This window comes from Glycine soja, chromosome 12 (genome assembly GCF_004193775.1).
Source record: "Glycine soja cultivar W05 chromosome 12, ASM419377v2, whole genome shotgun sequence".
NCBI classification, from domain to species: Eukaryota; Viridiplantae; Streptophyta; class Magnoliopsida; order Fabales; family Fabaceae; genus Glycine; species Glycine soja.
Window position 1 is genome coordinate 31,521,056 of NC_041013.1, and position 26,456 is coordinate 31,547,511.

The 26,456-nt window shown below is 35.3% G+C and overlaps 3 protein-coding genes across 4 annotated transcripts; 1 reads left to right on the top strand and 2 right to left on the bottom strand.

Annotated features, from left to right (window-relative positions):
* Positions 1-10,197: 10,197 nt before the first annotated feature.
* Positions 10,198-14,268, top strand: LOC114380519. The gene is made up of 6 exons (XM_028339619.1): positions 10,198-10,359; positions 10,568-10,959; positions 11,204-11,256; positions 11,514-11,551; positions 12,195-12,807; positions 13,773-14,268. The coding sequence occupies exons 1-6, from the start codon at positions 10,340-10,342 to the stop codon at positions 13,950-13,952; spliced, it is 1,296 nt and encodes a 431-aa protein (XP_028195420.1). The 5' UTR covers positions 10,198-10,339; the 3' UTR covers positions 13,953-14,268.
* Positions 14,269-15,772: 1,504 nt separating this feature from the next.
* Positions 15,773-18,358, bottom strand: LOC114378926 (cytochrome P450 703A2). The gene is made up of 2 exons (XM_028337510.1): positions 17,432-18,358; positions 15,773-16,417 (listed from the first exon to the last, which is right to left on the bottom strand). Exons 1-2 carry the CDS (start codon positions 18,356-18,358, stop codon positions 15,773-15,775), a joined length of 1,572 nt encoding a protein of 523 aa, XP_028193311.1.
* Positions 18,359-21,770: 3,412 nt separating this feature from the next.
* LOC114380518 (cold-responsive protein kinase 1-like) lies at positions 21,771-25,927 on the bottom strand. Of its 2 annotated transcripts, none has more exons than XM_028339618.1 (7): positions 25,779-25,927; positions 25,126-25,236; positions 24,655-24,770; positions 24,086-24,296; positions 23,764-24,001; positions 23,509-23,659; positions 21,771-22,610 (listed from the first exon to the last, which is right to left on the bottom strand). In XM_028339618.1, the coding sequence occupies exons 2-7, from the start codon at positions 25,196-25,198 to the stop codon at positions 22,230-22,232; spliced, it is 1,170 nt and encodes a 389-aa protein (XP_028195419.1). In that variant the 5' UTR covers positions 25,199-25,236; positions 25,779-25,927; the 3' UTR covers positions 21,771-22,229. The 2 variants fall into 2 exon arrangements, with proteins under 2 accessions (XP_028195419.1, XP_028195418.1); XM_028339617.1 differs by lacking the exon at positions 25,779-25,927 and adding an exon at positions 25,533-25,725.
* Positions 25,928-26,456: the final 529 nt, after the last annotated feature.

Genomic DNA, 26,456 nt, shown 5'->3' on the forward strand with positions numbered 1-26,456 from the left:
TTATTTGAAGCACCATTTTTTTCCTTGATTCATAAATTAACATCTCAAGAATCCATTTTATAATTGTAATATGGTTTAATAAGACACATTTTAGGATTCAAACGAGATCTATCACAACATGCATCAAAACCATATTCCAAGTGGACACATACACTCATGTTCCTCCACCACCATTCTATTTAAGCCTCTTTCCCTCAACGTAAATGCACACATCCATCCGTCCGTCCATCAATTAACCTATTCCTTAATTTCACCATGTCTGATATCAACACCATCCAGCCACTACCAACAAATGAGATGGTGACCTACGAGGAGTGTTTGCATAACCATTCAGTAGCACTTAGGCAAATCACCTATGATGGTTGTCTTGAGTATCTTGATAATCACCAAATATGATTTAATTTCACATATAATTTGAGGCAATTATCTAACATTTTTTATACATTGAGCCTTGTTTTGACTAAAAAATTAGGGTAGATTAGGAATTATCATTTAGGATCTTTGTTTTGTTAGTTTTAGGTCTTTTTGATTTTTTGTGGGAGTTTTTATAGGAAATTGAGTTAGAAAGACAAGTGGAGTTCTACTCGCTTAAGCGTGGCTTGCTATGCGCTCAAGCGAGCTAAGACATAGGGTATTTAAGGAAACCGTGACTTGCCTCGCTTAAGCACAACTGTTGAGAAAGAGTAATTTAGAATATTTATGTTGAAGTTAAGCTCACTTAAGCATGACATGCTATGTGCCTAAGCACGCTAAATCAGTGAGCAGCTTTAGATTCACTGGAGGTCCTCGCATAAGCCTAAGCCTCAAGGTGCTTAAGCGAGGCAATTAAGCCAATGGAGGGACACGAAGACGTCGCTGAAGCAAGGAGAGTCAAAAGCTAAAGAATTTAAGTACAGAAGGTCTTGCTTAAACAAGATGTTACTTATGCTTAAGCGAGGAGGTCATGACAAGCCGAAGCTCGTATCAGAATATAAAAGGCATTAGGTCTAATTGAAGGGACATTATTATGCATTTTGAGATAAGCTTTCTGGCAAAGAATAGAACCATTCCTAAGGCTCTTGGCTTAGTTTGATTAGGCATTTGTAGGATTGCTTTTGGCCATTGTAATCAAGCTATGAGTAATTAATCTCCTCTTTTGTCAGGGTTGCAAAGGTAGGACCTAGTTTCATGTAATACTTTTTCTTAAAATAATTATTCATCATCATCATCATCATCATCATCATCATTATTATTATTATTATTATCTTAATGCTTGTTTTAGACTGTTCACCTATTGTCAGACCCTAATTTCGTCTGGGGACTAACATTCATGGATATTTTGATTCTCGTTAGCCAAATTGAGTTGTTCGACACCAGTTACCGTGCAAGATGAAAGATCATTCGATGTTTTGGTCAAGGATGCGGAAAATACCCAAGGGGAGGGGCAAAAGGGTCATTTCAGGCAATTTTCTAGGCCCTGGCTCGCCCAGGCTAGCCTGGGCCCCCAAATGGCTTAGAGTTGAAGTAACCAGCTCGCCTGGGCGAGCTCCAAGTCCACCAAGTGCCCTCATTTCCTATAAATAGGCATGAGGGAGGTTGAGGAAGGGGTTGCACATTCAATATTAAGAGGATTTTGAGATAAATCAGAGAGAAAAAGAAGAAAGAAGAGAAAAACGAGGTCAAGGCGCTACCGAATTGCGACCGCAATCGACTTCTACATCGTTCTTCATTCAGTGTTCTTCATTCGTCATCTGGTTAGTTTTGTTTTTAAGGATTTGGATACGATCTATGCACCATTGGGGGTCCTTTTTGTTGTTTTGTGCATCTTCATCTCCTTCTTCTATCATTAGTGTCGCAACCTACCCTTTGGCGGGAGGGCGACGCGGGACTCACTGGTGCATCGAAAAAACCGGAAAGATTTAGTCTACGAACTTTAATTGCGAAAGGTTCGAGAGTTGTTTTTACGCACGAGGAAGGTATGAGCACCGCACGCGTCCGTCATAAGGGACGATAGCCTTTAACCAACTGTGCAATATCATGTCTTTGATTTGTTTTATTTTCCCTTTTTTATGTTTTTATGTTTTAAATGGGCTTTTTGTATTTTTTATCTTTTTGTGGTTGACAAGGGTGTTTTCCTCGCTCCTACGTATTTCTCAATTGCAATGAGGAAATCAAACCTACGTAGTTCTTTCAGAACTAAACGTTGGTTAAGTTGTTTTTATCTTTTTTAGCAAGATATATTTTAACCGAACAAAAGTCGTTTAAGGCGTTGGACCGTTAAACGATCTTTTAATTTTTTGGAAAGGAGAGAAACGTTAAGGCATTGGACCATTAACGCTCTCTTGGTTTTTGAAAGGAGAGAAACATTAAGGCATTGGACCATTAACGATCTCTTGCTTTTTGAAAGGGGAGAAACGTTAAGGCGTTGGACCATTAACAATCTCTTGGGGTGGTCGACAAAAGTGGGGCTTTTGCTCTTACGTATCCTCAATTGCGATGAGGAAATCAGACCTATGTAGTTCTTGCAAAAGCGGTAAAGTTATGGGTTGATTTTATGCTTTTGAACGGTCTATGTTAACCGATAAAAGCAAAGAGGACCGTTTAAGGCGTTGAACCTTAAAACGGTTTTAAGTGACTTTTGCGGATAAAGCTTGATTTGTGAGTTGATTTTAGTCTTAGTTTCACTTTGGTTATTAGTCAATTCATTCAAGGAAACTTCCAAAGAAAAACGTCCGATTGATTTTTTTGATTATTTTATTCAAAGATATTTCGATTATTTTATTATTATTTTTTCAAGATATTTTGATTATTTTATTATTATTTTCCCTTTTTTTTATTTAACCAAGGTTACAGCATGAACGATCAGTTGGATTTTATTTTAATAGTGATTAAACGAGATTACAACACAAATGATCGGTTGAAATTCATTTTATCATTTATTAGGCAAGATAACGAAAAAAGCTCGTTAAAAGTGGAAGAAAAGAAAATCGAAAGTGAACGAGATGAAGATGAAAGAAAATAAAACAAGAAATGAACTGAAAGTCTTGGATTTGAACACTTACCGGTTGAAGAACGAAGAATGAACGAAGAATGGACGAAGAATAGTGAAGAACGGCGGAAAATCTTCACGGATTTGCTCACGAAAAGGCCTCGGAAGCGTTACGACACCACCTCAACTTGGATTTTCTTCACGAAAACACGTTTTTTCACCCAAAACAGCTGAAATGCATAGCCTAGGGGTCATGAACATTTTTGAAACAGCCCCCCTCCCCTATTTATAGGGAAAAAGGGAGGTGCTTGCCTCCCAGAGGCTTCTTGAGGAAGATTTATGAGCGCACCCCAATTACTAAGTTCACCCTACCTTTTCGTACTTTATGGAAAAGTTACGGAAGCCTTACGGGAACATTTTAGACTTGATTTTCCTCTTTTTCTCTTCCCTTTCACCAATATTAAGTGAAATATGCTAACCCAAGGTTTTCAGAAATTTTACAGAAGCATTACGGAAGCACCGGATGTCATTTTTTAACAAAATGGAGGTGGTTGCCGCCTAGAGGCTTCTTGAGGAAGATTCCTGAATGCACCCCGTAATTGATAACTTCACCCCCCCCCCTTCTAGAATGTCCTGAATGAAGTTTCCTGAGTGCACCCCCCGTGTTTGATAAGTTCACCCTTGCTTTTGTGTTTTTGGCTGTTTTCTTTCTGAAACGTCCTGAAACTTTATAGATTCTACCGCGATGAGTGTTTAGCCTTCTGAAGTGATCAGCAATGGTTCCCGGATGAAATTAGAGTGTAACAGTTTACTTACACACACCTCAGTTTGCTAAATACACTCCCATTTTTGTGTTTTTGGCCGGTTTCTCCTCGAAATATCTCGGAATTTTACGAATTCCACCACGATGGGTGTTAAACATTTTGAGGTGGTCAAACGAAGGTCGCATGCCGATAAACAATGGTCCCTGAACGAAATTAGGGTATGACAGTTGCCCCTCTTTACTTATCTTTTATTGGAGAAAAAAGGGAAGTAAAGGTAAGATACTAATTCGTTCGAGCTGAATCTTTACCCTACCGGCCACTAGCGCAAATCCAAGCAGTAAAACCCGTGAAGGCATGAAGACATTGAAATTCCTTCTTTTCTCATTTAATTCAATTTCATTTTCATTTTCACTCTTCTTTTTTTTAAGAGCATACAAACAAAGGACGTTGAGTCCTACGAAGCACATTGGAAAAAGATATTGAAGTTTTTGAGGTGAAGACATTGTCGTCTTTGAAATGCAAATGAAGACATTGTTGCCTTCTGAAGGCATGCAATGACTGAAGACATTGTCGTCTTTGAAATGTAGATGAGGATATTGTCACCTTTGAAGGCATGCAATGACTGAAGACATTGTCATCTTCGAAATGTAAATGAGGGTCGTTGTCGCCTTTTGAAGGCATGCAATGACTAAAGACATTGTCGTCTTCGAAATGTGTGAGGACATTGTCGCCTTTAAAGGCATGCAATGATTGAAGACATTTTTGTCTTCGAAATGTGTTTGATTACCGTATAGGGCATCTCCGCATGCTACCTGACTTCTCACAGGTCGGAGTAGCATAAATGTGTGTACGGATAACCCTTGGGTGTCTCCGTATGTCATCGAACTTGATCGTCTCTGGTTAGTAGAGACGAGTCTTGCACGTCATTGGACTTGAACGTCTCTAGATGACAAAGGTAAAATCTGCAACAATCTTCAACATGATTACAAGTGGACGACCATCATCATCCCGATATCATCGGACTTGTTCATCTCTGGATGATAAAAGGGACTTCGATAGTCTTTGGATAGGAAGGGTGCGGGCGACCATGTGTTGTCTCCGCGCGTCATTGGACTTGTCGTCTATGGATGACGAAAGGTGCGGATAACAATAAGGTGTGTCCGCGTGCTACCAGACCCTCGGGTCACGATAACAGAATTGAGACTTTTTCGTGGTCTTGGTCGGAAGACGCTGACATCTCCGGGAAGGGTGCAGATGACCACATTGGTCTCTGCGTGTCAACGGGCTTGCTTGCCTCTAGCTGACGAAAGGTGCAGATAACCATAAGGTGTGTCCGCGTGCTACCGGACCCTTGGGTCATGATAGCGAAATTGAGACTTTTTCGTGGTCTTGACCGAAAGACGCTAACATCTCTGGGAAGGGTGCAGATGACCACATTGGTCTCTGTGTGTCAATGGGCTCACTTGACTCTTGCTGACGAAAGGTTCAGATAACCCTAAGGTGTGTCCGCGTGCTACCGGACCCTTGGGTCACGATAGTAGAATTGAGACTTTTTCGCGATCTCGGTCGGAAGACACTGACATCTCCGGGAAGGGTGCAGATGACCACATTGGTCTCTGCGTGTCAACGGGCTCGCTTGCCTCTAGCTGACGAAAGGTGCGGATAACCATAAGGTGTGTCCGCATGCTGCCAGACCCTTGGGTCACGATAGCGAAATTGAGACTTTTTTGTGGTCTCGGCCGGAAGACGCTGACATCTTCGGGAAGGGTGCAGATGACCACATTGGTCTCTGCGTGTCAATCAGACTTGGGGTCTCCGAATGATGAGGTGTGGATAACCGTAAGGTGTCTCTGCATACTTAGTTTGTTTGAAGATCACATGTTTTTCTTAGCTATTTTGTGGTTTCTTGTTGTTTTAATTGATTACTATATGACTTTTGGATGGTAAGTTTTACAAAACTTTCTGTGTTAATATATTACGCCATGATTTAATCGATTACCATTGCTTGTGATATATCTCCATTTTTGAAAACTTTTTGTTTTAATCAATTACATCTTGATTTAATTGATTACAATTGGTTGATATGTGTTATCTATTTTGAAAAGTTTTTGTTTTAATCGATTACCCTACATTTTAATTGATTACCATTTTCGTATCTGTGATGTTTCTATTTAAAACTTTATGTTTTAATCAATTACCTATCTATTTAATCAATTGCATGCATGTATGTTTGTATTTTGTGTGAATTTCATTTTGTTTTAATTGATTACATAATGTAATGTAGCTCCATGTGGAGCTTGTAGGCCTTGGATCTTCTTCATTAATGGAGTCATTTGCTTCTTGAAAATCAATGGCAGCGGAATAGAGAAGTAGGAAAGGTGATTGGAGACGCCACTTCAAGGAGAAGATGAGTCAAGAACAAGCTCACCACCATAGGAAGACATGGATAAGAGCTTAAGGTAGGAGAAGATGAGTGGAGAGAGAGGGAGAGAAGGGGGCACTAAATTTATGCCTCAAATGAGGTCTGAACTTTGAAGTGTAATTTCTCAAATGATCAAAGTTGAAAAAATGCACACACAAAGCCTTTATTTATAGCCTAAGTGTTACATAAAATTGGAGGGAAATTTGAATTTTTATTCAAATTTCACTTGAATTTGTGGAGCCAAAATTTCACTAATTATGATTAGTGAATTTCAGCTATGGTTCAATCCATTAATCCAAGATCAAGTCCAAGATTCTCCACTATGTGTGCTTAGGTGTCATGAGGCATGTAAAGCATGAATGACATGCACAAAGTGTGACTATATGATGTGACAATGGGGTGTAGCAAGCAAATGCTCAAGCCCCCCCCCCCCCCCCTTAGGCTGGTCCAAAATTTAATTGAATTGGACTTCTCTCAATTCAATTAAATTTCCCTCCCAACACACACATCAAATAATGCATTTAATGCATGTGAAATTATAAAACTACCCCTAATACAAAAACTAGTCTAAGTGCCCTAGAATACAAGGGCTAAAAAATCCTACATTACTAGGGTACCCTCCCTACACTATGGAACCCTAAATACAAGGCCCAAAAATAATGAAACCCTATTCTAATATGTACAAAGATAAGTGGGCTCATACTTAGCCCATGGGCTCAAAATCTACCCTAAGGCTCATGAGAACCCTAGGGCCCTCTCCTGCATCTCTGGCATATTTAATCAATTATGTCTGCATTTTAATCGAGTACTTATAGCTGCTTTTGGTTTTAAGTGAAAACGAGGGTCAGTTTAATCGATTACTATGTAATTTTATTCGATTACTTGTGTGTCTGTTGCGTGTAATCTGTTACATTTCTTGGTTTTCACCTTATCAAAACCTCCATTACTTAAGCATTTACTCCTTCACCTACCATAGCCAACCAGAACGCCACTTTCCCTTTATAAAAGCCAACCCAAACCTCCACTTTAGTCACACCTTCAAATTTCTCAAAGTTGCCTCTTCCAAAACCCTAACCTTTCTTCTACCTTCAAGCCTTGTTCTGAAAAATGGCCAGCAATCCTGCCAAAGCTCAGAAGAAAGCCAAGTCCTCGAAAAGGAAGCAATGAGAGTGCTCTTAAGCAACTCTCAATAGGTTGGATATTTGGTTCACAGACGAGAATAAGAAGACTAACTTCAAGATGATTTATGTCATGAAGAATGTGAGTTCGAAGTTTCTGAACTTGGAATGGTTCTCTCAACAGAGATTCAACTTTAACAAATTTATCCAAATTTAAACAGCATTATAAGCACAGCATAATAAAAACTAGAACCCTGCACACTATGTCTAGCACTACAGTTATCTAGCCCTGCTCTATCAAGTTTCGAGGAAACAATACATTTGTCAATGCTAAAGTTCCTAACAACACACACCAATGGGTGATCAAACCACAAGCATGCATACAATAAGCTTAGATAGAAACATTGAACACATGAAAATAACCTCAAATAGATAATAAAAATATTTACATCAAGTACTCAGTAGAAATTCCCAACAAAGGATTTTAGGCGTCCATTACAAGGGAGCAGCTTTCACAAATAGGAGAAGGGTTTCAGAGAAAATACCAGATTACAAAGCAGTGGGGATGTCTCCTCCACCTCTAAGAACCTAGAAAATAACTCTAAAATCTGGAATCTACCTAAAAGTTAGGACCTTTGCTTCCTTGCTCAGCTTTTCCTCTGTTTTCTGCACACAATTCGCACTCAATTCAGACCTCTTTCATGTCGTCACGCTCTCCCTTTTTTCTATGCAAATCAGGCTTAAAAAGGGCTTTCTGACCTCAAAGGCGCGCTTAGCGCGAGTAAGTGATATTTGGCTTAGCGCCAATCTTGCGCTTAGTGTAGAAGAGACAACCACCTCGCTTAGCAAGCTGCATACGCGCTAAGCGCGTGCTGGCGTGGAAGAACTCTCTTCAGGCTTATCCTCATGCGCTAAGCCATTGTTGTCTCGCTTAGCGGTTTGGTCTCGCTAAGCGCATGGTTTAGGCTTAGCAAGACAACACTTTTTGAACCTTCATAATTTTCTCCTTTTTACCTGAAATTGAAGTGAAATTTACATTAAAGTCAATAGGAAGGCTTCTACTGAGCAGAAATGAAAACTAAACTAAAAATATTTACAATCCTACCAAAAAATAACCATAAATTAGGAGATTTATTTACATTTTGGAAACTTTTCTATACCAAAAATTAGTCGTAAAAGACGACTAACACTTGTATATAACTCTTGGATGCTTTTAGTGCTTGTAATGTATGTATGAGGTAGATATTTATTCATTTGATGCACACAAACACCAACACTTTTTGCACACACGGTGAGTTGAAAAAGGGCCCTATACCTGGGTCCGTGGGAACATAGGGAGTGAAGGTGAATATGTGATCATGCTAAGTCTCCGACTTGCTTGATGACAGTGAAACCTCGTCTAGAGTTTTTCTCTTTGATGATATGTTGTCGCTGGTAGTCCCTACCGCCACAACGTTGAGATCAAAGGGAATGATATCTCTAGAAACCATTGAGAGAGATATGACCGCCTTGGGAAGTTATCACTAAAAGTCTTTTATTTTCTCCCGTTTAGGTTCCTAAAATAGGGGCACAAAGAGAACACGTTGCATGTTTTGTTTTCTTTAGCACTGTCATACATATCCTCTAAATTTCATGTACGTCTCTACTGTATGATTACTTGATGATATTACCATGCTTGTATGTCCCCCTGTTGCACTATAAACCACGCGTTTTTTGTGCGTTCGCATCTGCATCGTGTCGTCACACGCGCATTGTTTGTTGGTCTCATCATTTTTTGTTACGGGAAGCCGGAAGGTCCACGTTGTAAGAGTCATAAGTAATAGTAAAAATACTTATAACTTTGTTGAAAGTTAGTGAAAACTTAGTAGGTTGCCAACAATTGGACGCAATCTCAATGGTAGAGACAAATAGTATAAAATTTGTGTGTTCTTGTTCTTTCTACCTTGTTGGTTAACTGACTTTGAGTTGTGATTCTGATTTTTGTAAAATCTATTTGTTAAAATTTGTATAAGAGTTTTCTCTTGTTATAACAATTTACTAACACCTTATTTTTAAAGTCTTTGCCTTATGAGACAATAACTGAGTTAGCAAAAAAGATTTAAATCACAGTTCAACTCGCATTCTTATGATTTTTGCCTTTACAATGTAACAATGCTTGAATTCCTTATATTAAAAGTAGAATTTGTACAAAATCAAAATTCATTACTATTATAATTAGAAACCATAAAATATAAAATATAATATACAATAATGACCATGAAAATTTCTTAAAACTATCTTTTTAAAATATATCCATATTTTATTTTTTAATTATTAATTTTTATTTATAATTTGTATAACCTCATCATGTAATATTTTAAATGAGTAATTGATTCATCAAATATTTTTATATTGCAAAATAGTTTTAGATTATTTCTTCGCTTACATCATGAATAAAATATTCTCTAATTATTTCATGTATTGCATAAAATATATTGTAACAATAAAAAAATTTATGTAAAAAGTATTTCAAAATGTACAATATAATGAAATTTATACACTATTTATATTTTATATTTTATCTTATTTAATTTTTTTATCATTACATATTAATTATTTTAATAATATTTATGATTAAAAATGAAATTAAAATTAAAATAAGACTTAAATATATTTTTTTCCATCAAATTAAGTTGTTTTTGTTTTTGATTCCTCAATTTTTTTAATTCTTTGATGTTAAAAAATATTGCTTTTAATTCCTCATGATGAAAAGAACAATTTCTTAAAGTAAAAGACTTAAAAAATTAATTTAATTTTAAGGGGGAAAAATAAAAATAACTCAAGTTTAAGGAATAAAAACATATTTAATACCATGTAAACTAAACAGATATAAAAAACCCTGAAAAATATAAAACATCGGTGTGAATGAACCCACCCCAAATAGAAAAAAGAAAATCTAAATTGGAAACCTTCGTAGGTAGACACTGAGAACCAGTCCTTTGTAAGGATAGGATTAGAGCCAGCACTAGCTGGTGTTGCCTCAGCTCCCCCTCATTCATGTTCCCATCTTTCATAAGCTTCAACCAACATGCTCCACTCCAACTCACTGTAATCTTTCTCTCTCTCTCTCTCTCTCTCTCTCTCTCTCTCACACACACACACACACACACACACACACACACACACACACACTTGGGTTTAACATATCTCCACTAGTGCTTGTGCGTGTTTTCTTTTTCTGGACCTAATATATGCATAAGTGGACAGGTCTGTGACATTTTCTAATAACGTTTCTAACTTGAATTTCTCGTGTCAGTGTGAGAGCCATGTCCATTTCATTTTTAGCTCACATTCCCAACACTGATTCACGCCTTCTCTTGACCAACAACATGATGGATTGCACTTGCACTTGTCCATTTTACCCTCCAACAACTCTGGCCAAGGCTACAACCCGCAAGTTAACCTTTGTTTGTTCCTCCCAAAGGGTTCTCCCCATTGAGAAGCTTCTTCAACTAAGTGTTGTTGATGTGGGCCCCTCAAATGCTAGTACTGTTGATCTTTCTGATTACTTGAGCAATGGGAATGGGGTTGTTGCCCTTGGTGACTCCCTCAGTGAAGAGGTGCTTAAAGAGAGGATTAGGAGAATGAGAATTGGGCTGGCTAACAAGGGAAAAGTGCCTTGGAACAAAGGAAGGAAACACAGTGCAGGTAATTATCATTTAAATTAAATGGACATTAATGTGTGCACCGAGGTTTTAAATTGCGGTTGCCGTTGTGCCTTTCCTTGCTGTCTTTGATGTTGCGGGAAATTGCAAACAAATGTGGCCGATGTGGCCACTATTGCAGTTGATGTTGAGGCCGAAATTGCGATTGTGGACCGTTCTTTAAAACCTTGTGTGTACCTTGTAGTTGGTTTTATTTTTAAGTGATTGTGATTTTTGACACAATGCAGAGACCCGGGAGCGAATCAGGCAAAGAACTTTAGAGGCTTTGAGGGACCCCAAGGTGAAGTCAAGTAAGAGTCATTCAGTTTTTGGAGTGTTTTTTTCCCCTCCTTTTATGTGTTTTCATCATGACTTGCCTGTTGCAATGATTTTAAGTGTTGTACTTTGGTTTTAAGTTTCTTCATGTCTATATATAAGTATTAAAATGCTAGGTGCCTTACAAAAGAATAGTTTTTCTGTTGCTAGGTAGTTTCTTTCTCTTGATATATCATGGTAAATAATGTTTACTTTTTCCCTCTGTACTTGACAAAATTTCAGGTAAGGAAGAAAATGGCTGAACATCCCCATTCTCATAGGTAAACTATCTGGTGTTCTGTTTTTATGGATGCTTCCTCAAAACAGAATGTGATCTTAAACCATGGAAAAATTATAGTTTATAGATGGAAATCAAAATATAATGGATCAATAAAGAGAGGATGTCTGGTCTTAGATTCTTAGGTGTTCATAGAAATATTTCTCCAAAAAATAGTATTCCTACTCGGCTACTCCTTTGTTAATTTAGAAAAGGGGGGAAAGTATGGAGACATGGAAGTAATTGAGACTAAAGACTTGGGTTTAGACTTTAGATTACTTATTTTGTGGAAGTTCCTACTGTGCACAATTATGGTGGGATGGTATAGGTAATAAGGTTGTAAAAATGGCATGATATTATGTTACTTGGCCCTGAGAAACAAAATGTTTACTACTTAGATTATAATAGGTCTATTTTAAGATATATGACATCTGGATTTCTAAGTTATTGCTGCTTTTTCTGACTAAGTAATATATAAGCTCATATGTCTAACAATGTGAGGTCATTCTACATTTTTACTCTAATTGCTGTCACACTAATATGTTCCTACTTCTATAAGTGCTAAGTAATGTCTGAGAAATTTGTATGGTGTTTGGTGAGATATTAATCGTACTATCAGTCTTCATCTAGTATCTACCTTCCTGCAGTGATCAAACCAAGGCAAAGATAAGTGATTCACTGAGACGTGTTTGGCATGAGCGGCTGAAGTCAAAAAGATTGGTGGAACAATTTTTTCTTTCATGGGCACAAAGCATAGCAAATGCAGCCAGGAAAGGAGGGATTGGTCAGGAAGAGCTAGATTGGGATAGCTACAATAAGATAAAACAACAGTTGGAGCTCCATCATCTTCTGCAGTCTAAGAAAAAGGGAAAAGAAAAGCTGATGGCAGTTGCTGGAGCAAAGAATATTATCCAGTCATGGAAGGAAAGCATAGCCAAAGCAGCGAAGAAAGGAGGGAGTGGGGAACAAGAACTTGATTGGGATAGCTATGAAAAGATACAAGAAGAAATGGTTCACCTCCGTCAACTTCAGCGTACTACAGAAAAGGCAAAGGAAAAAGAGATGGCAAGGGTAAAAGCAGAGAAAGAAGCACAGATAAAAGCAATTAAAAGGGTAATCCTCACTCAAAAGAAAAAAGATCATCTAGAGAGGGCTAAATTAAAACGGAATATAAAGAGTCATCCCTGTGGAAATGCAAAGGAAGGCAAAGGTTCCTTGGAAGTTACTAAAGAGTTCAAACTTTGCACTGAAGTAACTAAGGTGAGCTTTTGTTGTTTCCTTATTTATTGGCTGCTTATAAATGCAACACTATGGAGCAATTAAGAATGAGGTAGCATACCTACTGAGATTGCAAGTGAATATAAATCTTGGCTAAACTGTCCAATCCTAGTTCATTTGAAAGATAGAGGAGAATTCTGTGCAATTGCACAAATTTACATCTGTTGTAGAAATAAGAAATTCAGTTGTTAAATCCAGTAACTAATTGTTTGCTCTGTCAATTAAAAACATTCTCACTCTTTGTTATCATTCTAGAAACTTAAAACACGGCCTGCAATAGTTTTCCTTTGGAACAGGAAGAGAGACAAGCTGAATTAGAAGGCATTATCTAAGGAATAGGGCATTTTGAAATTAGTATAAGAAACGTGCTTTAGGGTGATGTGTAGTTCCTAAAGGCATCTATGCTGTGTAGCTGTCAAGTATGACCTTAATTCTTACATTCATTCCAATATGATAAACCGAACCCCTTTCTTGTTATACTACTATGGTTAAATTGCTACACCCGATACTTTTTGTTTTAGTCCCTACATGAAAAAACTGGTAAATTGTTTACAAGTTAGTTCCTATTGCTTATTAAAATTATAAATGTTACATTTTTTTTCATATAGGGACCAAAATGAAATATGTCTAGTATAGGGTCCAAAATGTAGAATTTTTTATCTTAGGGCCAAAATGTAAAATAATTTTTTTTTCATGTAGGGACTAAAATGTAGAGATTTTTTTTTTTAAATATTGGAATCAAAACTAATACTGTTATAACTTTGGCAAACATCAATGATTAATTTGTAAATGTTTTTTCATGTAGGAACTAAAATGTATAGTTTTTTTTTTTTCACATAGGGTCTAAAAGAAAAATTGATGTCAGGTCTTAGGACCAAATTTTTAATCTAACCTATTTTACGTTTGCCTCTTTGCTTCTAATGATGATATATTTGTCTTGTCTTTAGATTCATATAAGTAAGAACTTCAATGGTGAAGTACCTAGAGAACAAGACGTCTTTAATTCCATTTTTCCAACTCACAATAAATTGGATCTAGAGCTTATCAAGAGAGAAAAAATGCAGAAAGAAGTATCACTTGCAGAACAGATCCAAGCTGCTAGAGACAAAAAAGGCAAACTCCACTGATTATGAACCTTCTTCACATTCCTTTTTTCATGCTACTTCATATTCTGATTGCTCATTTACTTGGATGTTTATATACATATTACATTTACAGTTTCTATGTAAAAATAGCTGGTGACTTGTAGGGAGAACAAGTTGGCCGCTATTGGTAGTTTGTTGGTTGTAGAATAGGAAACTGCTCTGAATAATTTGAACTCATGCTTTTATTGGGCTTTCTATTCCAGCTCATTTGCTCTTATTCCTTTTTCACTGTTTCTGTGTAAAGAAATCTTGATCTCTCTTTCTCCCACTAGTAAAGAAATCTTCAATGTGTGGTTAAGATACAACAGTCTAGCTGAGAAATAAAATAAAGATGAATGAAATTAGCTCCATTTCAACTGGGAGTTGATGGTATAGAACATGGAAGTGACTTTTTGGCTGCAGAATGAATCACCCCATTGCTTCACTCCTATGAAAATTTTATAAAATGTCTCTATATTGTATCAGAAAAGCTTACTCAATACAGTTGATTATTGAAAGTTCGGGTTGTAATGAACTACTAGTTTACAACATTGCTTAACAGGGCATTGTGGATTCTAGAGTTGTTACTTGTTCCCCTTCAGCAAAACCCCACATTTGCCCATTCTGTATGTGATACTCGTGTTTTTAACAATTGTGTTGGTTGCACATAATGTATGATTCTCATAACACATTCGTAACATTACCTTAAGATTTTGACCTTTCAAAATCTATATAGCCAATCACTTGAGTCACATACATCATATACCAAGTAAAATGACTATTCCTATGGTTGCACACGGTATTGGTTTACCATTCATTGAACAAAAAATTTCAGTGAAAGTGCAATCTTGTAGTAGCAGTGATCATGCACATGTACCACTGTTTGAGGGTCAGACAATTGTTAATCAGTAAACTAGTCCCGTAAGGTTCTTTTCTTTAGTGAATTGTCCTTAATTTGGCTTGGTTCAGTGTATAGATACTTTGATCACCATTAATGTGAATGACTATTTAGGATAACTCTCTGGGATTGGCATCAGATTATACTTTAGTTGTCTCCTTGATTGCTTGCTTAGGCAGTTGTTTCCTGCACTTCTAATTTTTCTTCCTGCACCTTTTTAAGCTTCTGTAACACCTAATTTCTGGAATGTAAAATTAGTCTTTCCGGGATGTAATTTTATATTCTGGATTAGGTGCAGGAAGCAAATTGAGAGGTGCAGGAAGCAAATTGAGAGGTGCAGGAAGCAAATTGAGAGGTGCAGTAAGTAATTGTTGCTTGCTTATATGATCTAATGATCGTGTGTTTTAGAATAGGCGTGAAATGAGGCAATTACTTAATGCATTCCATTTTTGACTTGGTGTACCCCAAAATTCCTAATATTCCCTTTTTACCCTTCCTCTCCTAAGCTAACACCAGTTGTCTCTCCCAAACCTCCATTCCATTACCACAACACCCTACTTCCACCAACACCATTGCCACACCCAAACACTACCACCCCAACACCCAATGCCACCTCCGCACCACACCAAGCCACTACGCCGCCACCCGACCACCCACCATCGCCACGTGCATTACTGTGATGCTTGAACATCCACACCTTCATATAGTTTGTATTACGGATTGAACAATCCATAATACATTAAAATGTATTACCAACACTACAATATACTTTTCATTGTTATAACTACAATGTCATAAATAAAATAAAATCTTACAACTTCAACACTACATATATACTTTTCATTCAACTTATTCATACAACACTTCAACTTTAGTTCATTACCTAACCAATACCAAAATATTTCTAATTCGAAATGCCTATAAATCAATCATACAAATGCTTAGCCAACCTTGGTTTAGCAATAGCAATCAAGGGCTCAGCCTTAGGCATAGTCATCCCATAAACTTCCCTAGTATCAACATCTCCACAACTCAATCCTTTTGGTGGTTCCCAGTCAAAGCAATGAAATAATCTAGCCAAAGCCATCAAAACCAAAGTCACCCCGAGTGGTGCACCAGGGCACTTGCGCTTGCCAGCACTAAAAGGCAATATCTTGAAGTCAACCCCATGACTAATCTCAACCCTAGTACCATTCCCATTACTAGGCCAATGCCTCTCAGGCCTAAACTCATCCACATTGTCCCAAATCTTGGTGTTGCGGCCCAATCCGTGCGTGTTGATGAAGACACGTGTCTTGGCGGGTATGTGGTAGCCGTTGATGGTGGTGGCACGGAGAGATTCATGTGGAATGAGGAAGGGCCCTGCTGGGTGCATGCGGAAGGTTTCGCGTACGACGCATCGCAGGTAATTAAGATGGGGTAGGTCGGATTCTAGCACCATTCTGTTTGGGCCAACTATTGTGTCAAGTTCTTCTTGGATTTTGTGGAGAACGTGTGGGTGTTTCATTACCTCTGCCATTGCCCATTCATTGGTAACGGCTGAAGTATCAGTTGCTGCAGCTATCATATCCTAAACAATATTGCCAATCTTTTTATTAGTAGGAATCAAAGACTTATATCAGATTTATAACAACTTACATATTACAAACCAATAAAATTATTCTCTCTTGATAAATAATATTGTCAATTGTTAGTTTAACCATTCAACATAACAATGCTAAGAATAATTCTGAATCTCCGTTATATATATTTTATCCATTATACCCTTTCATGTAGTAAGTATTAAAATACATTTTATATCTTCAATACATTAGATACATTATTTTTTATTTTAATATTTTCTTTATAAGATAATAAGAAGATCTATATGAGGATATAACTTTATTTTAATACCAATTATTCAAATATGTTACTAAAAGTAGAATAGTTTCACTTATATTATCAAACAAAAGTAATGTTATATTTTTAGTTCTTATAAAATTAATTTAATTTTAATTCTTCGAGATGTGGATCGATTGATTTTGGTATTTGATTTCAAATTTTAAAATTTTTAAAAGTATTTTCTATCATCACTTAATAATTGACATGTGGTATTTATGTAGTCATGTCGCATCACATTACCTTAGATTAGTTACTAATGTGACATGGTTAAATACATGACTATTACAAATAGACATTTTTTTTTATGTTCTTAAAATCTGTGAGTATCAAAACTAATAATCAATTTTTTGAGTTACTAAAAATAAAAAATTATATTTATAGGGATTAATACCTGTATTAAGAACAATTTTCAATAATCTTCTTAATATTTTGTAAATAAATATTAAATAAAAATAAATACATTTAATATTTAAAAACTAAAATATGTAATATTTTCTTCAATTAGTAATTCGAAAGATTCCTAAAAAGATCTAATAGGAGTATTTAAAATTATTCATTGATGAGGAGATAGATTGTAAGTTATAGTTAGGTTGTAAAAAAAAGTTATCTACGAGAAAGTGAAAATATTTTATCTTATCCATTTCTATTACATTATATAAATAAACAATAGAAATAGAAAAAAAAAATAAAAATATGCTAGTACCTGAATCAAGGCTTTGATTTCTACATCATCCATGTGCTCTTTTCCATCTTCACCAGGCAAAGATAGTAAAACATCCACAAAATCCATATCTCCATCACCCTCCTTTCTTTTACCCTTCCTATCTTTCCTTGCTTTTCTATGCTCTTCAATAATGTTAGAATGAAAATCATCCACTCTTTTTTCCACTTCCCTCATTTTCTTTTCACACCCATAAGGATCCACCCACCTCCAAATTGGCAAGTAGTCACCCAAATATATGACACCCAGCAACCAAAACAACTCATGGGTTATGTGCATGAACTCCATAGCCTCTTGTGGGCCTGAAGATTCAGACCCAAAATATTGTTTTCCCAACAGCATTCTAGTGACATTGTTCATTGAGAAAGCACCCAAAACCTCCCTCAAGTTAATGGGCTTTTTATCTTGGGCCCAGGCCATAACATCCTTGACAAGATGTTGAGCTTCATCTAGACGGTGGTTTGAGAAAGACTCAAGCCTCTTTGTTGTTAACAAATGTTCCATGCAAATTCTTCTCATGCGCTTCCAATGAGGGCCTAGAGGGGCCAATGCAACATCACCACACCCATATGCTAAATGAACAGCAGCAAAAGTATGTGGGCGAGAGGCAAAAACATCATCTTGACTAAGAAGAATTTCACGTATAATATCAGGATCATTGGTGGTGATGGCATCAATTTTACCCAATTTTAGATAAACTAAGGGTCCATATTTGTCACATAAAGATGCTAAGTCTCTATGTGGAAGTTGCCCTAATTGGAGGAGGTTACCAACAATGGGCCACCTTGGTGGGCCCGGAGGAAGCTTGTTCTTGTGAGAAGAAAGAGACCTTCCTATGAGCCAATGTCGAATGATTCTAGAGGCTAGTGTGCCTAGGAATAAGGTTGAGATAAATGTTGTCAAATCCATGTTTTAATGTTAAGTGTTTGATCTAAACAAAACAAAGGTTTTGTTTCAAGCACACCCTTTGTTTCCAATGGTCTTGATATGCATTTTTGCAACCATTAGATTGAATGTTTTTCGTGTTTTCAATTATGATTTGAACCCTTTTATATCATATTTTAGACTAAATGGATCTAAGTTGTTTTCTTTTATTCCTTTGTATAGTTCAATAGATCACAATCTTTATGTGTTCTCATATTCTTTGTTATTTTTTCTTGTTAAAAACATTATTTTATATTGATGCATAGGTAGTTAACTGGGAAGGATATCATGCGCATGATGATTGTTTACAAGTTTCTTTCTTGTTGAAGACATAAATTTTGCATTTCTCCTACTCCAAATTTTGTGTATAATTACAATGTGTGTGATCTCTTAATTAGGTAATGAAATAATATATTTTAGCAACTTTAGGTTATTTCTTTTAATATAATCAAAATTTTATTGAAACTAAGTGAGAACATAGGAAATATGTCAATTAGCATAAACAACCATTGCTATACAAAGTGTAGAAAACACATAAAAAAAAAAGAATACAAGACCCAACCCATGTGATAACTTATCGGTGATAGATCAATGTTACACAAGATTGTTAAAACCAGTCTGTCAATCAATCTGTTGAATTAGAAACTGGTCTGGAGACTGGTTCAAAGACTCTATGAAATCTCAGAACCAGCCTAGAACCGATATAAAATTAGCAAAAAAAAAAAACCAATTTGAATCGGTATTGTTTTAATTTTTTTTGTTTTTTTTCTTTGAATTTTAAATTTTAATGTAAATTATTTTAAAAATAAATAAAACACACATTTAATAAGAATTACAAATAGATATAAATTATTTATCTTAATTTCTAATAATCTTGTACTATATTAAGTTATTATTATTTTTTATTCTAAATGTAAACATGTTATGTCAATAAACATCGTTGTATTTTGTTAAAATTTAAACTTAACTACTGTGATATATTTGATTTAGATTTTTATGTGTAATGTTAAAAATATAAAAAATAACATTTTATTTTAGTTTTTAGTGTTATAAAATTATACTATTATATTTATTTAATATTATCTAATGCATTATTTAATTATTAATATTATTTATTAAAATCCATTCAATCATTATGTTGATCGGTTCAATGATCAATCTAATTTTAAAAATATTGATCGGTTCAATTATCCATTCAATTTTAAAAATATTGATCTTAAGTGACGGCATAAGACAAAACATGGGTATAATATTTATTGTCACGACATCACTTACTAACAAATATGGTGAAACATGGAGTCAACAAGATAAAATGAGACTTTTACAATTTCAACATGAGACTTATTTTTTTTATTTTCTATTGTTCTATTGAATTTGGAAAGAGTTTGAAGAAACTTACGTTATAGTGACTCCAATACTATTGTTTCTCATGAATAATATTTATAATATTTATGATCATAATAAAAATTAATATTTTTTGTCTCAAAATAATAGTCATTTAAATTGTTTTATACATGTCAAGATAAAACAATAAATAGATAAAAGATAATAATAATTTTATAATATTAACCTTATATCATTATTAATTTATTTATAAATTTTGTTATCCACTGTTAATATTATAAGGGATATAAATAGAAAAAGTAATTAATCTTATTGAAAAATTAAAATGATAATTTTTTGGGATAATTTTTTCTCTTACGAAAATTACAAGGAACAAAGGAAGGATTATATTGTCGAAAAAAATAGTATTATAAATTAAGTCATCCTATTACCGTAATTAGTCTTCTTTAGCTGATACTTTCCACTTAGTCACACTCACACCATGCAGTTTGGTATGTTAGCCTATCTTCCTCTCTTTTTCTTTTCCTCACATATCTCACGTATTACATTTCTTTCTTCTCTCAGTTTGTATGAAACAAACATACAATATGGTCATCATTCGAGCCAATTTCACGGATCCAGAATCCCCATATACATTAGAGACCAATAATTTGTCAAACAAATTGTGCAGCCAACTTTATGACTACAAAAGTCTTTGTTTTGGCTCAAATTCAAAGAGAAGTGCTAAGCTTGTTGAAGAAGCTAAACTGTGATGCAAGCTGAACCACACATTTTGAAATTCTTGACAGGAGATATCTTCATGTAAAGTGTTTGGGTAGGAAGAATTTATTGTATGGGTTGAGACCATGTAATTTCAGTCAATCTCTACATGACACATTATTAACTCTTTCTCCTAAATTGAAAAATGTAGTTAAGTGTCACGTGGAGATTGACTGAAATCACATAGTCCCGGATCATATAATAATTTATCCCAGGCAAGTTGTCTTCAAAGGCCAATGGACACAAACCGTCTTAGAAGAACATCTGGTTATGTCACACAAGATCAACAAGACTATTCCCATCACTTACAGTTAAAAAAAAATAAAATAAAAGAAATAGACAGTAAGATAGATAGTGCTTTGCTGGTTGATGAAGGAGCTTTGGTTGGATTATATTGTAAATTCAAGAATTGGTGGTGATTAAACCCAGACATATCTGGTGTTGACTTAGTTTAGCTATGCAGGGTTCCAGATCTTAGACTACCTCGTTTTGCTTTTTGATGATTTTGTTTTGCATAATGGGTCATTGAATCTTCTTGGGAGCAGACTCAAGTTTGTTGGGCATCATATTCCCAACCCATGTCAATGTCCTTGAACTTGCTCTTGATGTTATGGAAAGTTTAGTTATTCAAACTCCAGAATCAGTGAACACTGAACAACCGATTTCTTCTTAAAGGCCAAGAGGACCAAGATTTTATTATGAGAATGCATTGCTTTAAAATTGTCAAAGAGCCAAGCCTAGGACAAATTTCTTAAATCTCTCTGGAGGTGATTTTCAACCTAGGACAAATTTTTCTCTGTAACATTTAGAACCAAACCTTGCCAGTTGGATTAGTAATGGGGGCTATATTTTATAATATTGGCAGCCAACAAGGTCAAGTAGCATTACAGTTTACACTGAGTTTTTTGCTCGTACCAAACTTAGATACAATACCTTCAGTGTTTAGTACTAATCTTCAATTATAAATGCTTCAATCCTCAGAATTCACATAAAGTAAAGAGAAAATCATGTTGTTATTACTTCTGTGAAGCCATTGGACAGTTAAGAAAAGATAATTTGATAGACAATGAACGCAAATGAATGAAAATATAAGGCCGAGATTTAAAAGAAACTTGAAAAGAGTAAGAATTTTAAGAAAAAAAAGTTACCCAATTACCTATCTAGTAAAAAGATTGAGGTTCAAATTACTGAGATGGCTTGCTTCTAAGTTAGAGTTATAAAGTCAGAATTTGCATTTGCATTATACCGGAATAAGCATTTGCATTATACAAATGTTAACAATAGAACACAGCAATAAAGTCAGAATCAAATAATAAACTAGGAAATTCTAGCATAATAATACAATGCTGGAGAAAGTTTATGAACACAGAAAATCACAATGAAAAAGCAATGCAATTCTACATTTGAAAAGATTCTTCGGAGGATTACAGTTTGCATACTGCAGGGATGGCATTATTCTTAAACAAAGACAAGCCAAAACTAAACTATCCCCCGACTCAAAATACTGTGATATATGGCCTAGATAGACCAATGACACTCCTTTATTACAAAAAATTTGCTCGTCTCTGTATGATCGGAGGATTCCAAAAATTGAACTCATCACCATTGATTAATATAGTATCAGAAGGTATTAAACAAATTTACACTCTTGTATGTAACCAAAAAATGCAGCAAAGATTGGCAACTTTGATAGAGGGGGAGAGAAAAAAATATCATTGAGGACCAACTACAAGGCTACCTAGTCACAATCAAACTAATTGCTTCTATCATAAATTGCTGTGAAGGTCATGGTAGCAAAAGAGCTCATGGTTCCTGATGAAGATGACTCGTCTTGCTTCCCTTCAGCCAACGAAGATTTACTATCCACTTCTGCCTTGCCTTTTTGTTTCCCTGCACTTTTGGCTTCCACAAATTCAAATATCATGCCTGGTTTTGTCACATTCTCCTCATTCACATCTTTTTCACCTAAAAGCATCTCAAGCACACTGGACATTGAAGGCCGGAGCTGAGGAGAATCCTGCGTGCAAAGGAGACCAATCTTACAAAATCTGATTGCCTCCTCAATATTGAAGTCTCCTTCTAGAAAAGCATCCACCAGTTTTTCTACCTCTCCACTCTCATACAAATCCCAAACCTGCAAGACACATTAACTTATCACTCCTTTCTCAACAGTTGATTTTCCATCCACTTAATGGTAATGAGCATTAATGTCCATTTCCTACCAGTAACACCACATTTATTTGCAATTCAAATTCAAGATATATGCGAGAAGGGATCTATATGCAATTTGCTGCAAGCCCTTGAAACCTTGTAAAGATTCCAAAGTTTGAGGGAAGAGGATTTCTCTCCTTGACCCAAAGAAATTGTTATGTCTTAGGTTCTAAAAAACTTACATTACAATAGCTCTCATTCTATTAGGAAGGCTACATTGCACCTTTTGAAAATGTCTTATAGCAAGCTAGTAATAAGTTTCTTAGCGAACAGTCATACTAATGTGTTTCCAGGAGAGAATAGCAGCTCAAGGCCAAAACCTGGACTGAACGGTTCACCCATAAGCCCCTCTTCTGAGTTGCAACTTTAAGTTCGACATTTTAACTCACTCTCCTAATGTGTATGAAATGCTACAGATAGCTAATATGTGAGCTAAAAGGACTCACGAGAAAAAAGGAATCAAAATGGAGATTGGGATTAACATATGGTCTAATATGGCTCTACCATTTTCATTAATATTTAATTAACGACAAACTTTTACAAGATTGATACAGGAAGTCAATCTTGTATGAATACAGGAAGTCAAACTTTTTAAAAGATTCAACGGGTTAATTTGCAGGAAGCAAGATCGGAAATGGACTGCATCTTGTATGAATAGACGGAAGAAGAAAGTAAGGTGGCGTTGAAAGAGCACCAAGAATAAAATTCTCTTTCTATAATGGGATATTCCATTCACACGACATACACGTTAAATCCTCAACTACGTCTAATTGCTTTTATTTTTTCAATATTTGCTAAAAGAGAAGGTCCTTAATGCTTACCCTTGTGAGAAGATACTGTTCTTCAACAGGTAAACGTCTGTTTGTGTTAGGCCTCCCACTAACAATTTCTAATAGTAGAACTCCAAAACTATATACATCCGATTTTGTAGTCACTTGATTTCGGATTGCATATTCAGGTGCTAGATAACCACTGCAAAACCAAACAAGGAGGATGGTAGGAACAAAACGGAAAAATTCCCAATATGAACTAATTGAAAACTCTCCTTTGCAATTGAAGACAAATGGTGAACTTACGCTGTTCCAGCAACACGAGTACTAATATGGGTCAGGTTTGGTGGAATAAGCTTTGCAAGGCCAAAATCTGAAATTTTGGGCTGGAGATCTTTGTCAAGTAGTACATTGCTTGCTTTTATGTCTCTATGGATAATGCGTGGCCGAACCTCCTCATGAAGGAATGCAAGGCCCCGGGCAACACCTATGCAAATGTTCCTCCTTACAGGCCAACTTAATTGGATGCTACTATGGCCTGAACCTATAAACTCATGAGGATTAATTCATTATCAAGATAGTTTTTCTAACAAAGCATACTCACATCACATGGCAGTAGTTCACTTACCAATAAGTGTTTGTGCTAGGCTGTTGTTCTCAAGATAGCCATATACCAAAATCCTGTGGTTGTCTTCCACACAGCATCCATGTAACTTGACTAGATTCTCATGCTCTATACTAGAGATCACCTTGATTTCTGTCAAGAACTCCCGGATCCCTTGTCTTGATTCAGCTGATAAAACCTTTATAGCTGCCAAAGAACCGTTTCTCAGCTTTCCCTGTACAGTGGAGGAAGTTATCAGTCTGAAAAAGAAATGTATAGAAAGAAGCACAACACATCTTTCTTAAGCTTAGGATAAACTTCTCCATAAGTACTTATAGGAGAACAAAATAACAAGGTATTTTACATTCAGAATCTCCATAAGCTAAAATCAACTTATCCACCTTAGCCTTTGAAAACTTAACTGAGATTCTATTAAAGTTAAGTGCATAAGTTGATTTTAGCTTGTGGGAGAAGTTCAATTCATTTTATCTTCGTATTTTCTTTTCCTATGAGTGTTTACGAAGAAGTTTATGCAAATAATAGGTCTAAGAATTCTTTGCGAATTCTAGATGATACCATACTACTGCAATCACCTTATAGACTGCTCCAAAACCTCCCTGCCCTATCTTGTTTGCAGAACTAAAACCTTCAGTGGCAATTCGCAATTCTCTGTAAGTGTAGATATTGACATTCTGAATTTCTGAAACATCTGTTGCAGCATATAGATAGTAACATGACTCAGACAACATTTTGATCATATCAAAGTTGTGCACAAGTCTGCTAATAAAACACAGCATATAAAAATTTGGCTCATGCTTCTGGTAATACAAGCGTGCCATCCTAAACTATTGTAACAACCTTACCTAACCAAAACTTTCCCCAAAAAGAAAGATTCAATTAATTAAAAAAAATCATGTGGCTGACCTTAAAACTGGATTATTAGGTTAAGTATTCTTGTTTATGGAAATATCAACAAGGACCAAGTCTTGAAACAATTCAATTGAATAAATAATTTCACAAAACAAAAGATCATTCTTGGAACACTGCATGATATTAAAGTATACCTATATCAACTCCGGTCAACTGTGTGCCTGAGGAAGATCCTTTCTTTCTGAAAAGATGAAAGCAACTAGTCATCAGAGTAACCCTGCTCCTCCAATTGATCAACCCTAGTTCTGTAAATGTAAAATAGATAATTGAGAACCAACTTGAAATCACCCTATAGATCTCAAAAACTCACAACTACCCGAAAAAAGAAAAACAAAACTTTGCAGCAGTAACAGGGAACTTCAGCTATTGAAAAAAATAAGCAATTATACAAATATTATTTCCATACAAGCACTCCTTATCAAAGAATATTGAACAACACTCAACCCCAAAAAAGTAGTATTGAATATTAGTCATTCTAACCAACACGAAAAATCAAGATTCAAAAGTAAAGTCTAATGCTTGTTATTTCATAAAAGTCTACCCTGACTTGTTTCTTTGCTAAACATAATGTATAAAATAGAATTCCATAGCTGTCATTCATCAATTGGACAAAAACAATCGAAATTGATAGAAGAGTATATCATATATGCAACAATTGTCTGGTTTCCTATGTACATTTCTGCATTTTTTTAATGGAGAAAAAGTGTGTACGGAAAGTAGGTGGGAAGAAATAAAAGATAAGATAAAATGAATTGAAAACTGAAGAATAGCTACGACTCAACCGTACATGAAGAAGAAACTCTCTTTTCTTAAACCAAGTCTCTGCTGGAGTCAATTAAGAGAAAGAGAGAGCTTGTTTCGTTTCGTGGAGCTCTGAACTTGTATTTTAAAGCATCGAAGTATAGAAAAAACGTTAGTTGCAAAAGTAGAATAATAATAACGGGAAAACTCAGACTCTATCATAAGCGTGTCTGTTTGTTATATGTTACTAAGTTAGGATCCTTTCATGATATTATTGATTAATGAAAGAAAATAGGATAGGGACACAAAGTTATCAATGATTTTTACTATAATTAACTTAAAAAGTTACATTATTGATAGTTTTTAATTAAATTCGATTAATTAATATAAGTTAAACTATTTGAGAATTTTTAATTAAGTCTCTAATTAAAAATTTGGTAATTGAGTATTTGATCTTCTATAATTTTTGTAATCTTGTTTCCAAAGTTAGGAAAAACTGTCATGAATTGTTATTTTTCTCTGAGTTTCAAGTTATTGTAGACTAACTCCAGAATTTAATTAATTATATATATATTATTTTAGAGACCTTATTAAAAAATTCTAAAAAGTTATGTGAGTCATGTTTCAAACCTTAATATAACAATATGGAGAGAAAAATGCATAAAATAATTATAACAAAATTTATTATTATTTATAAAAAATTGTTTATTTTTAGATTTTTATT